The sequence below is a fragment of the Vulpes lagopus genome, chromosome 13 (assembly GCF_018345385.1).
Source record: "Vulpes lagopus strain Blue_001 chromosome 13, ASM1834538v1, whole genome shotgun sequence".
Taxonomy (NCBI): Eukaryota; Metazoa; Chordata; class Mammalia; order Carnivora; family Canidae; genus Vulpes; species Vulpes lagopus.
This window is the reverse complement of record NC_054836.1, coordinates 51,474,780-51,491,650: the sequence shown is the minus strand read 5'-3', so window position 1 is coordinate 51,491,650 and position 16,871 is coordinate 51,474,780. Positions and strand designations below refer to the sequence as shown.

Sequence of the window (16,871 nt, the reverse complement as noted above, 5' to 3'; positions counted from 1 at the left end):
GATTTTTTTCTAGTTACATGTTAAGATTCATTTATTTGCTTGGTATCTAGGTTTCCCCAAATCTGGTCCAATCTGCCTTGTATTCTTAATACTTGTTTAAAAATTACCTAATCTCTCAATATTAACTAAGTTCTTAGTTAATACCCCAAATCAAAAAAGAATGTGGCTGGGAAGGGCTCCACCAGTGTAATTTTACTTTGATACAGTTTCCCATGCATCTTACTGTCATGTTCAAAGGAAGAATGCCTGTGGTAAATACTAGACTTCTTTTTGGAGGATCCTGCCCCTTTTGGATAGCTTCCTAAGTGTACAATATTCTTCATAGAAGAGTGAGGTATTCTTGACCCGAGATTATCTGGGTCTGAGAAATGTGGGAAAAAAATCATCAGTAAACCCATCAGAGCTTATGTCTGATTTTAGAAAGTAATTCTCTCACTTTCAGCTTTTTCCCTAGTCGCTGATCTATTCAGTTTATCTACACCATATTATGTCAGTTAGGATTCATTCTGCTTTTTATAACTTCCTTCATATTGAGGTTCTTGAGAGTGATGTTTCATGTGGCACACCTTTGTGGCATCAGTGCTAAGTAGAATATTTGGCACATGGCAAAAACACAGTTAAAGGTGAGTTGGAGGGAGGCAGAGGAGAAGGAAGGAAACGAGTATTTTGAGATAAAATTATCCGCAATTCTTCACTTGTATTACAAATAAAATCTGTATAACTTATTTGCCAGTCACATCCTCTCATGGAACATCTTCATTGTAGTTACTTTATTTAACTCACTGAGCATCAAATTTGCCTCTTGCTTTTTAAATCCCACCCAACTGGAAATTTCTTCAGGGTGGGCACTGTCTTATACTTCCTCTGCCATGCCCCAGATAATCTTGTTTAGTGCTTTGCACTTAATAAGCAATCACTCAGTGTTTTGAGGTTACTATGGTATTATGAAAAGACCATGGGTATAGATCCAAAAAACTAAATTTGAATTCCGTCTCTTCCTTTTATCAGATCTTTGGTCTTGAGCTTATTGCTTGGTCTCTCAGAGCTTCAATTTTGTTCCTCTATTAAGTAAGGAACTAATTCTAACTGTGTTACGAAGATTAAATAAAAAATGCATGTAAAGGGATCCCTGGGTGGCGCAGCGGTTTGGCGCCTGCCTTTGGCCCAGGGCGCGATCCTGGAGACCCGGGATCGAATCCCACGTCAGGCTCCCGGTGCATGGAGCCTGCTTCTCTCTCTGCCTGTGTCTCTGCCTCTCTCTCTCTCTCTCTCTCTCTCTCTGTGACTATCATAAATAAAATAAAAAAAAAAATTTAAAAAAAAAATGCATGTAAAATACCTTTCATTGACAGTTAATGTTTGCAGAGCATCTAAACACTCAGTTGATTTTCATTCCTTGCTCACTTTTATTTCTTCCTTACTACAGAGGCAAGATGGCAAGAATAATTGATACCTTATATACTAAATCTTAGTATATAAGATTAAATCTAATCTAAGATTAGATTCAGCTGTGTTCAATGAAATAGTAGAAGCTTAGACATGATAGAAATTTCTTTCTTGGGCAGCTGGGTGGCTCAGCGGTTTAGCACCACCTTCAGCCTAGGGTGTGATCCTGGGGCCCCTGGATTGAATCCCACATCGGGCTCCCTGCATGGAGCCTGCTTTCTCCCTCTGCCTGTATCTGTGCCCCCCCCCCCTCTCTCTGTGTGTGTGTCTCTCATGAATAAATAAATAAAACCTTTAAAAAAGAAAACAAAAGAAATTTATTTATCTCTCACAATATGCAGGCCAAGAGGCAGGAAGTCCTGGGCTTGCATGTGGTTTCATGGTGCCAAAAGTGATACAGGCTCTTATTTTTCTGCTGTATAGTACATGGCTTCCATCATCAAGGGTACTTCAAAGTTTGATACAACTGCAAGAGCTCTAGCTCATTACATCTGCTCTCCAGCAATAGGAAGGAGAAAGGTTCTTAGTTCAACGACTGTAAGGAGCTTTGCTGGAAATTCCACACAACATTTGCAATTATATTTCATTGGCCAGAACATAGTCACATTCCCCATATTTAGCTAAGGATGTCTTATATTTAATAAGCAACTAACAGTGTCTGACACAAATACATTTTACTTTTTTTAGTACAATTTTCTGTGTGTGTGATTTTGTCTTTGTTCTTTTCATTTAATGTTGTGTATGGGATGGCAAATTGATTTTATGTCTTTCAATATTCAAATTTGTTAGTGGTGGCTGTGTTGATATAATTCTGGGGTCTCATCTGGTCTGTGACTGTTGAGCAGTAGCTGCTGGTGGTGCAAGAAACTATCCCTGATGAGCAGTGACTGCCAGTCCAAGATGTTTTCCATTTTTATAGCTCAGATCCTAGCTCAAGGTCTTCATTTGTGATTTTCTATAAAAATTTAATTTCTCCCAGTAGTGGCTGTATTTTACTCTTTGTAAAGCATAGATAATAGCCCAAGAAAAATCCAAACTATTACAAGCCTCAGAAGGACATGTTATCTTTAAGGAAGCTTCAGGATTATTGCATGGCCTAGCAATAATCAGATTGTCCAGCATGTTAACCAGCACGATGGACAATCTCTGGGCAGCATAAAAGTGACTGACTATATTGACTTCGCCAGGGAGAGTTTGCAGGCGCTCCCACCAACCCCTTGTTGCTTTTGTTGTTGTTTTGGTGTTTATTGTCACTTAGGGATCAAGGGCCATGGCTATGCATGCCCCAGTAGATGTTTGATTGTTGCCACTTGTCTTTTTTTACTATGTCTTTTCTGTGTCCTATTTGAAACACAAGTGTTTGTGCCTTGCTAAATCCATATTGCATCATTAGAAGAAAAAAAAAGTCTTGCTTTAGGTTTTTGATAGCCCTGTTAACAGGTCTTTCTCACCTAATTATGTTCATCTAAGCAGTAAAACGTGCTAAACCTCACAGTGTTAACATATGTCCACTTGGAATATTTGGTTTTCTGCCAAAGGCCAGATTTCAATCCTTCTACAAATAAAGAGAGCCGTAGCTAGATTCTCTGGTTATCTGTGCATACAGAGTATCTTTTTATGAGCCTTTCTTGGTTTTATAAGATCATGTTAACTTCTTGCTTTGTGATCTTTAGTGGGTGGACCAGGGGCTCTCAAACAGAGAGGAGGGGACGTTTGGCAATGTCTGGAGACATTTTTGCGTGTCACAGTTAGAGGTGAGGTAGGGGTGGGGGTGGGGAGAGGTGCTACTGGGTGTGATACATGGAGGCCAGAGAAAGCTACTAAACATCTTACAATGTTGGACAGCCCCCACAACAAAGAACTATCCAGCCCAAATTAACAGTAGTGTTGAGGTTGAAAAACTTTGGATAGTTCACCCAGTAACATATACATTATATGAAGATTAAAAATTTGCATCCTTCCAATAAATCTTTGGAATAAATCTGTTTCTTTTCCTATTCAAAGGTCTAGTTAAACTGTAAGCACATTTAGAGCATCTGGTAAGTTCCTTTGTAACCATAATTTATTTTCGAGATAGATTTTTGTCTCTTTCTTATAACTACCAAGTTATAGCCCTTGAGGTATGAACATGCCTCTTTAATTTTGTTTTTGTTATAATATCTTCACAGAGACCTTTTTAGCAGTTCCCCATAGTAGGGAGTTACCAAGAGATAAACAAGTCATCCTAATCTACTTACATCCACATCTTTTCTAGACCTGGAAGAGAGGTGGGTGAGGAAGGAGAGATATCAGTGCCATTTGTGATGACCTGCATCACATGTGCAAAATCAGGGTGGAAGCAGGCAGGCTTAGGCCAAGCATACATGCAAAGATCAAGGTTCCAAGGCAGTAATTGCACAGAAGATGCAAAAATGCATTTTTCATTTGGCTGTGATTTGCATGTCTTTGCATATGATCTCAATCCATAGTTCTCCACCCTCATTGCACATTAGAATCACCTGGGGAGCTTTTAAAACTATCACTGTCTGGACCCCCACCCCCTAGAAATTCTAATTTAATTGTTCTGGGATAGATCCTGGGCATAAGTATTTTTTAAAAGCTCTCTTGGTGATTCTAAAGTGCAGTCAAGGTTGAGAACCACTGATCTAGATATATTGAATTCCTTGCATGAGTAAAGGAGCTAATTTTTTTTTTTTCTCTCTGTTTTTAGCAAATGTCATGACTGATGCTAGGAACTTTGTACTGTTTGAAGTAAAGACCAGATGCCTCCTTGAGGTCCTTTATTTAAATAAGGTTTTTATACCTGTTTTTCCCACTCTGGTCCTCGGTAGTTATTCATTTCTTCATAGTACTCTGTGCTGTGTTAACCTAAACTTTTAAGTATATCAGAAAATAAGTTAGCATTTTCAGAAAATAAAAAGCTTCTTTGTGAGTTAAAGAGATAGAGTTTTATAAATGTCTGATGCTTTTCCTCTGGTAAAAAAGAACTTTAAAAGCACAAAAAGAGCAACCTTCTCAGAAAACAAGACAGAATTATACTTGTTTTTTTTTTTTTCCCCTATAGTTAGAATATTTCTCTGCAGGAGGCTTTTTCTAGCAATTATGACTAACACATAACACGATGCCGAGGTGCACTTTACAAGAAAGTGTACTTACTCTTCAGTTTCATGGAGAGATGTCCATTGTACCTGTTGAGGATACAGTGATTACAGATGCATTTGCTTAATTATGTTTTTTAACCGTTTACTTTTTGAATAGTGCAAATTAAAAGATAAAAGTGAAATTCTGGTAATTTCAAGCTGTTGCATTTACACCTGTAAATATAGATCATGTTTTTTTCCCTTTCAAATGTTGGTCAGTTAGCAATTGCTGAACTAAGAAACTTAAAAAGATGGTTAATGTAGAAACAGGTTATGTACCTTAATCCTAAGCGAAGGATATTACCCTATTACTGTAGAATTAATACCTGAGCTGTTTTATTGTTTTTGTTTTTTTAATTGTCAAGTGATCCAAAAGAGGTGGTCATTAGTAATCTTTGTTAGGAAAGAAAAAACCTCCACGTTCTTAGCACTGACTCGGTGAATACATAGTCCTCTGTATATGTTTTCCCTCTGCTCTTACCCTGAGCCAGTTCTCCTTGAAGGTGGTCCAAGAACTAGCTGGACCATGAACTGATTATTACTGGTCCAAGTACAAAAATGGTGAGTAAAGATTTAGGAACCTTCCTAACATTCTAACATTACCATGACATTCTTATTGTATTTCGTGGAAATATCTGCCTATAGTAGGTTAGGAGGAAGAACAACTTGTTTTTTTTCCTGCACATAATTTGAGAAGTGCTGTCCTAGATGGTTCATCGCTCTGCTCCCTCCTTGCCTCTCTGCCAAAGTGTCACTTTCTCAGGACGCCTGCTCTGACCGCTCAAACACAAGTCAGATCACTTCCTTGCAGATCCTCATGAGTATCTGGTTCTTCCCCTCCATTTGTCACAGTTGCAGTTTCCTATCTGAATGTGGGATGATTTTGTTGATGTTTGCTCCCCCTGGTAGATAAGACCCATGAAGGTAGGGGCTATTTCTTTTTTTGCTCATCAGTGCATTCCACTGCTTGACACATAGTAGACACTTAACAACTATGTGTTGCCTGACTCTTTACCCTGGAACTATGGGTGATTCTTTTCCTCCTCCGACTTCTGTTAATTCTCACTTCTGATCCTGCCTCCCAAGTGTAACCTACACTAGGCAGACATAAGATGGGCACAGATGCTGCTCCACCCCTTAGCCATCTATCTCACTGGCTTTCCCAGTCTGCCTCCCTGTAGCTCCACGGCAAGTTAGAAACATTTTCTTGCTCTTGTGATTGAATATCACTTGCCACAGCACGTCTCAGAAAATTGCCACAATTTCACAATTTAGTATACTTTAAAAAGACTTTTAATTATGAAAAATATAAAATCATAGCTGCATTGTTCAACTACCATCAATGAAATGACCAGATAGACACCATTGAGTCTGGTTTTTTAAAGATGACTAATAATTTGTTCTCACCCTGGGAGTTGATAAGGGAACAGTAGGATCTTTTGAACGTCATGATGCCTGAATCTACTCATTTTAAGCCGGTATCATTTTAACATTAATGATTCAAAACCAAATTATTGGGGCTCCTGAGTGGCTCAGTTGGTTAAGTGTCTTGACTCTTGATTTTGACCCAGATGATGATCTCAGGGTCATGAGATTGAGCCCCACGTTGGGCTCTGCACTGAGTGTGGGTTCTCCCTCTCCCCCACCTCTCCCTGTCTAATTGAATGAATGAGTGGATAAATAAATACATACATACCAAATTCTTAAAGCAAGATTCCTTAATAGTCTGCAAACTTCATGGCTTCTTTTTTTAGAAGTTGGAAGAATATTTGGAATGTAACATCCAACCAGATGCCAAATCCACAGGAAAAAAAAAAAAAAAGATAGCACAGGACATCATAATCATACCATAGCTAATTAGTTTTTGGATCACATTGTTTTCTTCAGTTCATGCTGATCATTTTTTTGTTGGGGGCGGGGTGGGTGTTACTCAGATGGAACACCGGCATCGGAAGAAGGATACCCCTGTGCAGGCCAGCAATCACCACCTTTTTGTGCAGATGAAGAGCCTCATGTGTTCCAACCTGGGGGAGGAGCTTGAGGTCATCTTCTCACTCTTTGACAGTAAAGAGAATCGACCAATCAGGTAACGGCGTACGGAAACATGATTTGAATTTCTTAGTGTCAGAATGGTGAGCATTTGTAATTGGCAAACGTTGGGATATATGACCTTGTATACTTTTCCTCTGTGAGCCGCAATTTTCTCATTTGTAGAACTCTGGATTTCTACCTACCCTCTGGAGGGTAGCCTACTCTCTGGAGCCTACCCTCTGGAGGCTCCCACGAAAGTTGAATGGGCTGATGCGTACTGAAGTGCTTTGAGAAACTCAACAGGGGTGTGGAACCATAATAATTAATACTAAATGAAAATATGGCATTGATATCAGGTCTGCTATTTGAGTTATTTTGTATTGATAATGCAAGGAAGACATAATATTTCTAAAGCCCAAAGTTTGCTTATTAAGGTAAACACGTTTAATTTTTTCAAATCTTCAGTAAACAGTTACATTATTTTTATCCTGTCTGCATCAGGTAAAATCACAAAGGGAGTAAGTATTTGGAAACCTCATTAGAGTTTCAGAGCTGTGAAATGGTAAACAGTTTCACTTTTTTTTTCCTTTCTCAGTTCTCAGAGTCTTCTCTTAGGGCAAGTTTTCAATATTTAGGAAAAAGCTGTAGTAGATGTTTTGCTTGGTATTCGAAAACTTCCACTCTTGTTGAGACTTCTTTAGGTTTCAAGTTTTTTCTTTTGTATTTGTTTTAAAGTTGGACACAGTGCACACAACCTTTTACGTTAAAAATTTTAAATTTAAACTTAAAATCGTATCACACAATTCATGCATAATGACCCAACTCTACAATGTTTTTAAAATGATCAAATATCATTTTAAAAATGATGCTTATTTAAATAATGAATATGCTGACAATTTGAAGCAACTCTGAGTCAAATACATTGTTTTATAAATACAAAATAATTCTGGAGTGTTTCTCTCCTCATCAAAAGGGCTTTTTTCCAGGTGCCTGGGAGGCTCAGTCAGTTAAGTGTCTGTCTTTGGCCCAGATCATGATCCTGGAGTCCCAGTATCTAATGGGACTCCCTGCTCAGTGGGGAGTCTGCTTCTCTCTGTCTCTACCCATTCCCCCCACCTTCCAGCTTGTGTTCTCGCCTTTGCTCACTCTCCCTCTCAAATAAATAAATAAAATCTTTGATATATATTCTTTTTCTACAAAATATGTGTAAAGTTTATTTTTAATGCATTTATAGCCACAAAATCTTTGGTGAGTTAATTTATATCTTAATCATTACCTGCTAGTAAGAGTACTTTCCTAGTCCTGACAGTGGACTGAATCCATGGAATTTAAAGGGTAGCAATTTTAGGGTGGCAAGGACAGAATTTATGGGATGTGTAAATAACAATGATAATAGTTTCAAAATCTGCTTTATATACTTTAGGAGGAAACGATCGGTAAGTTAGAAAACTTTTCCCCCTTCACAAGCTGGCAGTGCTAAAAAGGGAAGAAAACAAAGACTTGAAGAACAGATCCAAATTACAGCTTAGCACTTGCTTTGGAAATGTGAAAGATTAGTAATACTTACTAACATACTGAAGTGTGTCTTAGAAAGCTTGGCTTCCAGGTAGTTGACCAAAAATTCCTTATAACATCGTCTATGTAATATGTTGTCTCTAACATATTGAACAAACTATAGGAAATGTATGAGAACCAGGAGCTTCTACTGTTTGACTCAATTCCTCTTCCATTAAGGTTTTGAAGACGATAGATTCCCCTTTGCCACTAGTGTTCACATTGTATTACTATAGGAGGGCATTAATTTAGGATTAATAGTACTTAGTTTTGTCTTGTTATAAACATTTTGAATTTTCCTAAAACATCCTTTTAGGTTTTGATCAACAGACTTCTCCCTTGTTTTATTCCTATGTACTTGTTGAGAGTAGGAAAATAACCTGGGTGCGGGATCCCCAAAGTATGTTTTTGGGGCCCCAAAGTTCAGACCAGGAGCTGGACCTTTTTTGACATGGTTAGGCTACCACATGTGCCTGCCTCCTCCATCTCCCTCCCCCTTTTTTTTTCTCTTCCTCTCCCCTCCACTCCCCTCTGTCACACACACTCCCTTGAATAATCCCCCTGATACATATAAGCCGAGAAGAAATCAAGTCAAAATCCTCTTCACTGCTTCTACTCACTGAGCTTGACCATCGGCTCTCAGCAGCCAAATTCATAATCACCTTAAAGGTGATCAGCCAAAGAATGAATATGGGTGAAAGTATGTGCTTACTAGGTGATGGGACAGGCTCAGATTTATTTACTTGACTTTCTGAGGCCTTGGGCAGCACCGTGCTTATTCTTTGGGGGGTTTTCAAAACCTTGCTGTGAGTAGCTTCGATTCCATTGATAGCACAAGTCAGTGTCATCATTACCTTTTGAAGAGGATGCACAGATCTGGAAACTGGACTGGATTCTGATCTCTGAAGTTGACTACTGCTGCCCTGAACCCTTCACTTCCATCTGTCTTTTCCTTCATCTTGAAACTTTTGACAAGTCTGGCTTCCCTCATTGCTCTCACCCTAACTCGTGAGTGTGAAGTATTTGCATCTTCTCAGGAAAGGGTATTATAAAGGTAAGATATGATTTTGAGACATTGTTGTGCTTCTTCTTAGGCCCAACAGTGTAAGTTGTAGGGATATTTTAAAATCAACTTATATTTCTTTTTTCAACCTTTTTTTTTTTTTTAAGAAAATTTCAGATGTGTGAAAAGTAGAAGGATATCACTGAAGCCCCATGTACCTGCCTCTAGCTTCAACAATGATCAGCTCAGGCCGGATCTTGTTTTAACCACACCTCTTTCCTGTCCTCCTCCTTGCCCCCAGATTATTTGACAGCAAATCCCCAACATCGTATTTTCAAATGTAAATATTGTGGGCTATATCCTGAAAAAGGGGAATCCAAAGAAATTACTACCTAAGAAATTAGTATTCCCTCAGGATCAAATATCCATCTCCAGCCAGTCTTCACTTTTTCCATGTTGACTCATATAATTTTACAAATTCCTTATCTGGAATTCCAGATAATTGATTAGATCCACTTCCACTCAATCTCTGACACCATCTTGCTAACATACACCTACCCTGCACTTTTCCAGCTTACCTTCCTTGGCCACTTGTATAACAGCACCAGCCCAGAGCTCCCTGCAGATAAAGCTACATTGGACTCAACTATCAGCAAATATAACATACTTTTACTTATTGGAGTTTTGTAAAGTCTTGACATGATTTATCACCATAAAGCATAATTAGTAAAAAAAAAAAAATGAGTTTGATCTATTAAGTTTTATATGAGTAAAGTGATTTTAGAGAACATCTCTCTGGTTGAAAGTTTATAATTTCCCTAGTCTTACAAGGGTATAGCTGGAAAAGTCAGGCAGCCATTTCCCTAGATATCATCTATAATTTTGTTTTATTCTTTTCTATTCTATTTGTTTAACAAAGCACTAATATGATGCTTATGACGTGCCAGGCATTGTTCTAAGCTCTTTTAAAAATATTTACTTATTTATCCCTTGCAAAAACCCAATGAGGTAGGCACTATTAACATTCCCATTTTTTACGGATGGGGAAACTGAGGCATAGAGCGATTAATAGGTGACATGGCTGGTATGTTATATGGCTGGTATTTTCACTTGCAGCACTCATCAGTACTCTGCATCACTTTTCTACACTTATTCTCTTCATCTTCAGTACTTACCATGTTCTGTTTTCTTCCTCAACCCAGTTTTACTCACCAGTATGGAGTAGGGGATCTGCTGAGGGTTTGTGTTTTTTTTTTGTTGTTGTTGTTTTTAAGAAACTGGGAGAGACAAGGAGCTTGTTGACAGGAAGGATCCAGTAACAAAAGAGGCTGTAATCCAGCAAAGGCTGGATCATTGTCCCTTCAGAGGCTTCAGGAAATGGACTTGAGACTGCAGGCAGAGAGATGAGCCAGGAACCAGAGAAAGGGACAACAGTAAGGGTATGGATGTGCATAAGCTGAGCTATAGGATTGGGAATATCAGGAGGTTTTTTAAACTGTGTGTGTGTGTGTGTGTGTGTTTTATTTAAACTAAATAAATAAATACATATATAAAGAAATCAAGCTATGTAACATTATATGCTACAAATGTCTCCTTTGGCTTGCATTTAAAATTGGTTGTTGAACAATTTGGTAACAGAAATACTCCTAGTGTTTCTGTTTTCTGTAGGCTGTACAGATCTGCATGTGTGTACTCATTCATATCTTCCCTGTGTGGATATGTGTCAATTAATCTACAACAGACTGTAAATTATATGGGCCAATGAAAATGACATCATTCACTGGTTGACTACCTCCCTTATAATTTTCATTACTTTGTTTACTGATGTATTCTAAGGCTTCATTAATTAAAGCTGTAAATTTGTTTCACAACTAATCTATTACTGTATTTCATTCTCATCAGAGAATATATTTAATAGGACCTAAGTGCCACAAATGGGTACTTAGCTTAGTACAGGGCTGCTCATGCATGCACGCTGCTGGCATGAGCTTTTATTTGAGAAAATAGCAGGAGGGTAGTACTCCTTGAAAGTCTTATTCTGTAAATTCCAAAAGTCTTTTCATAGTAGTTAAATTCAGATAAAATTTACTTTCTTCCAGTACCTTATTCACATTATTTCCTGAAGTCATGTTATGTTTCCTCCCATCATACATGTAAACTCTCCATTTTCTTGAAATGCCTCATTTCCATGTAAATTTTATATTACCCACAATCACCCTCTTTTCTAGTGTATTGTTCTAATTCTGTCATTTAAGAAAAAGAGAAGTAGCAAATATTATTAGTGGAGTACAGGTTTTTATGAGTTTATATAGAACTATGAAGTATGTCTGAATTTATCTCCATCCTCAAGACATGTATCTTCCTATATCTAATGTAGGCACCACTGTATAGTATAAAAGTGGCCTGGCTCTGGTGTCATAGTCTGGGTTCAAATCTTGGTTTTTTAGTTTAGTAGATGCATCAGCCTGGGTAGTTAATCCATTTTTCTTATGGCTGTTAATTATCTGCTAACTGAAGATGATAATAGCACTTTCCTCTTGGGATTATTTGAGGATTAAATGAGATAATAGATATACTTTGTAGTGTAATGGTTGACCCCTGGTAATTGGGCAGTAAATGTTAGCTATAAAGATTATGATTTTCAAAAACCCAAAATAGGAAATATACTTTAACATAACCAGAAATGATACATAGTATTTGGTCTTGAATTCTTATATTTTACAAGGAATTATTCTTGACTTTTTTTTTTTTTAGGTGTATGTTGTTATATTTAGGTAAGATTCAGAGAAGCTTACTAGTAAACAGAATGGCATCAGGGATATGATTTTCTTTAAAATACTTCAACAAGAAGAAAAACAAAATAGAAAAAAAGGGATAGGTGAAGCTAGTGTGATAAAATTGAATGGTTGTATATTCCCTGTAGGTATATGGGCTCTTGATTTAACTTTTAGCAATATAGTATGTATAGTTAATGAATTGCCTGCTTCACGTGTTTTGTGCATGTTGGTAAAAAAGCAACGAGGGCAGGCATTTTCTTCAGTCTCTTTGAAGAAGACTAGTTTGTGAGTCTGGTCTAGTTGCTAGTTGCTTGGATGGTCTGGATTCCATTCTGCCTATAATAATGTTCCTGGGTTCATATAAACTGAGTGATACTCTTGATAATGTATTTGACAAAGCCTAAAAGGAGTGTTTTCCTAAGGTCTAGGACATCAGTATTTTATAACGTGGACATTACAATATTACCTTTAAAGCATAAACTCTGATTTGTATGATGTACAACAAAATAGCAGTTCTTAGAAGATTAATAAAGATCCTGTGAGAGGAAGTACATTATAGGCTCAAACAAAATCCTATGCCTTAATTAGGGCCAACTTCCCAGAAACTCTGAATTAGTACAAGTTTGTCCTCTCGAAGGTGAGGAAATGCAACCGTTCTGTGAATGGCGTGTTGGCCTGTAACCAATCACGTGTTCATTTGCTCACTCATTACACAAGCACATAGGAGTATCTGTTGTGTGCCAGCAGTATGAGACCCTACTGGAGATTCAAAGATGAATCCTGGAGCAAATGGCAGAAGGGATCCAGGATTCAGGTGAAGGAATCTACTTTGAGAGGAAGGACACTGCTTCTAAAGGGGGAGGAAGGGAGGTAAGGCCAGTGAAATGGACAGAAAATGTTGAGATGGAGAGATGGGGTTTGTGGCCTCGATCATGTATAGTCAAGGCTGGGAAGCAAGATCTGCTGTCATTGGAGAGCAAGGGAAGGAATGGGGGGCTGAAAGTGATTTATAGGAACAAGGGAAGTGGACGCTGAGCACAAGTGTGATAGGAAGTGAGGTAGTGAGGAATAATAGAATTGCTGCGTGTGGTGAGGCACTTCCCAAGAGGGACATCTGAAAGGGGTACTGAATCCTGGCTCCCAAGTTACACAGCTCTTGCCAGTGGTGCTCAGGAAGTAGGGATCAGATGCAGGTGATGGGAGTTAGAATTTGAAATATCAGAGTTGGAAAGGGATGAGAAGATTGGGAATATAGCATAATGGGGAGGAGAATCAAAGAAATTACAACTGAAGCTTCCGATAGGTCTCTTCAGAGGCAGAGGTGATCTAATAATAGCCTTTTCATTTTTTAAAGGAAATTAAAGAAGTGCTGTTTTGTTTTGTTTTTGAAAAATGCGGTTACTGGGAACATTTTTCAAGGGCTCATAGAAGGCAGCTGTCAGAATAGTTATTCAGCCCAGACCAGGAAAAATGTATTTTTTTTATTGTATGTATTACGGTACATCGTATGTATTGTAGTACATAACACAGTTAAGAGAGTGGATAAGATTTTTTAATTCTCTGAGCACTGTGCTAGAATTTCTCATTTCATACATCATTTACAACTTATTAGAGTGTGATCACATAAGTTCAGCATTTATATTTTTGTCATAAATTAAGAGCATTTATGGTTTGTGAATGTTGAAAGATAGCTGGCGGAGATCTCTTCTTAGAGTTTTCTGTGATGAAGCTCACTCAAAATTGTAACCTCTCCAAAGCACAGCAATAATGCAGAGAAAAAATCTGACCATACGTGCAGGGGGCACAACTCTGCTTGAGAACAAAAATAGATGAAGAAGGCGTTCAGAGATCCTCCTTGGATTGTGGCAATATCAACTATTCCATACGGCCCAGAGCATTTCCTGCTGTGTCTAGACATGTTGGCACACATCTCACTGTGGGTGTCTGTGCAGCGGTGACCCGCAGTGACCTTCCCTGGGGCCTCCTGTTTAAAGGCACTACTGCTTTCCACTCCCCCTCTTCTTTACCATCTTTTAATTCTTCCAGCAGGTGTGTGAAAATTGGGACTGTTGTCCCTTTGGAGTTAATCAGATTTTGTGGTTTGCTTCCTCTTTGGTCGCACTTCAGTGTCATGTATTAAAAAAACAACAACAACATATAATTGCTTTCGAGATGTGGTGATGTCTTTAATAGGAGACATTTTAAGAAATGGACCAGGAGGAAGATCTAAATTAGAATAAAAGAAGCGAGAAATAACTTCATTTGTGCTGAGAATACCCAGGGTACCAGCCATCCACTCTTTTCCCCTCCCCGTAGCATTTTAAAAGCCATACAATTCCAGTTATTTTTCAGATTGCAAATTAGTACATTATTGTGATGATAAGTGGCTGGAAATTCAAGGTGACAAAAAACAAAACTATTCATAGAGTCAGTGGATTCAGTACTGGCTTCCTTGTTCTTAGCTCTTCCCAGTTATTCTGGCCCCTTGTTTCTTCCTACTTAAACAGTGTAATAATATTTTAGAATGTGACCAGAAGGCCCTTTTACCCCTCTTCCTGTGTGTGTGTGTGTTTGTGTGTGTTTAAAATTTTATTCATTCATTTGAAAGAAAGAGAGAGTGTGCACAAGAGAGCAAGCGCGAAGTGGGAGACAAGAGGGAGGGGAAAGGCAGGAGGGGGAGGGAGAAGCAGACTCAACAGAGAGCCCAACCGTGGCTCAATCCTAGGACCCCGAGAACATGACCTGAGCAGAAGGCAGACGCTTAACTGACTAGGCCACCCAAGTGCCCCACTCTTCCCGTATTTTAGAAGACGGTGAACCTGGTCATTTGCCTCCCTTTCCCTGCGCTGCATTTGCTGCTTGTAGGGAATTCAGATTTCATTTTCCTAAGTTCCCCAATGAAGAAGCTACAGCCACACAAAGTAACCCATCTCGCAAGGACTTCTTCGGCATTCGCTGCCATTTCTGTTGTAAGACTGTTGAACGCTGACAAAGGAATTATGAATGGTTTGGCCCTCACTGGCTCCTGTTCTGAAGATAAGACTTTATCCTCTCATCATCTGTTTGTGCCCACTGGGTGGGGCATTGATGCGGCTAAAGGAAGCTTACAAGTCTTTTGTGGTTGTTGAAGCAAAACATTGTAAGATCATGCCATTACTGTCTTCATTTTTGTGGTCATCCTATTCCAGCGGGGATGGCTTATCAGTGAGAGGGAGAAGCCAAGCTGTTGAGGGCTTCCAGAGCGTCGATGGACTCGTTTCCTGTTACTCTGTGTGCATCAGACCTGTCCCTATGGGGGCATCATTTACAAAATCTGTCATGCTAAAAAATGTGAATAAAAAATGGTGGAGACAAATACAGTGTCTTTTCCTAAGTATTTCTATTTAGAGATTTTTGACTGCACGTTTGGCAGAGCTTTATGTCTTCTTTTTTATTTCCATTGATCATGGTTTCACACGGTTGCTGTTGAATCACTGATGCTCATTCATTGAGCTGTTCCTGCCGTCCTCCCCAGAGCCAGCCACTGATCTGGGCAGTGGGGACACATCAGTGAGTAATACAGGGGAAGAAAAAAATCCTGCTCTTCCAGAACTTGGATTCTAATACTCTTAAGCTTTAAGTCGAGAAGTATTTTTAAAATACAGTTTCTGTACCATCTCTTCGTATTGTAACCAATATGCTGTTTCCATTTCACAAAAATATTTGCAGTGTCTCTAAAGTACTGCACTTTCTAACCTTTTAGTGCCTTCAGCTCCTTCTCAAACTTACAGAAACTGTAAATCTCTCTGGAAAGTAATGTACCTATTCTCATGCACCTTAACATTTGTGTATCAGTTTAGAGACTCTGTAGCTGTCTTGTTAAGAAAAAAAGATCATTTGACCTTTAAAAAGCCCAGCTGCATGTGTCATCTAGCTAATAAGTAGTATTTAATCATGATTTAGATAGCTTTCGGTTTTTAAACTTTTCAGAGAATAGTTTTTTCTCTGAATACAAATGAATACAAATAGTTTTTTCTCTGAATACAAATGAATACAAAGAATCTGTCAGTAAATTGTAGAAAGGAAATTTGATTTTCGCTTATTGTCTTTTAAAAAAATAGGACATCTTTTTGAAGTAATAAATGCATGAAAGATGTGTTGTACTTAGTGGTTTTGCAGGGCTTGACTTACTTCCAGTTTTATTATTTATTCTGTTTTCATTTAAAGTTTCCTTGCAAGGACCTGCATGCTTCAATCCAGAGAATATTTAAGCCCTGGTTTGCTCTATTTTCAAGATTCTTTTTTACAGGTGCTTTTCCTAACAAAAAGGCATTGTTAGAAAGGTCAGAATAATTACCCAGAGTGTTTCCTCCCTCACAGCATGTCAGAGATACAGTATTTATAATGATCAAATTATGTAAATTCCCAGAAGAATAAGCATAAGATATCCTGCCTATATAGGCCTTCTTATTTTGTGGTTCCTATATCTGTTGACCAGATCCTATCATTGCCAGCTTTTTGTTACTTCTCTGAGAAACTTGTTTTCTAGTGAAATTCTTAATGAGTTCTCTTGAGATAGATGCAAGTGAGTATTTCCCGGATTGCTCCAATGGTATAACTATTTCTAAGGATTTTACTTGAATACAACCTTGGGACTTCTGGGGTCTTGGGTCTTTTGAACTTATAGTCATTACTGTTTTTCTCAAATCAACAGTCAACCGAGATCACTTTTTAAAATTCATCAGTGATGAATAGCACAGGTAAGGTAAAATGGCAGGTGCCGTATATATCACTTATTTATAACTTTACAAAGCACGGAATTTCTTTTTTCATTGAGTTATACTTTTCTAGAAAGAGTTTCAGTTCAGGTAACTTTATTCTCTGAAAAGAAAAATAACATGAAATAGCACTTCCCAGTCATCGTAAGTAGTAAGAAAGAAT

At 38.3% G+C, this 16,871-nt stretch overlaps 1 protein-coding gene across 7 annotated transcripts in view; it reads left to right on the top strand.

The window, feature by feature from the left end:
- The window catches only part of DOCK4 (dedicator of cytokinesis 4), a 409,301-nt gene that overhangs the window by 205,339 nt on the left and 187,091 nt on the right, over nucleotides 1-16,871 (top strand). For all 7 annotated transcript variants that reach the window (XM_041727815.1, XM_041727817.1, XM_041727816.1 and 4 more), the window contains one exon: nucleotides 6,521-6,672. In XM_041727815.1, the coding sequence (XP_041583749.1) occupies nucleotides 6,521-6,672 (152 nt within the window). The remainder of the gene's footprint in view (nucleotides 1-6,520; nucleotides 6,673-16,871) is intronic.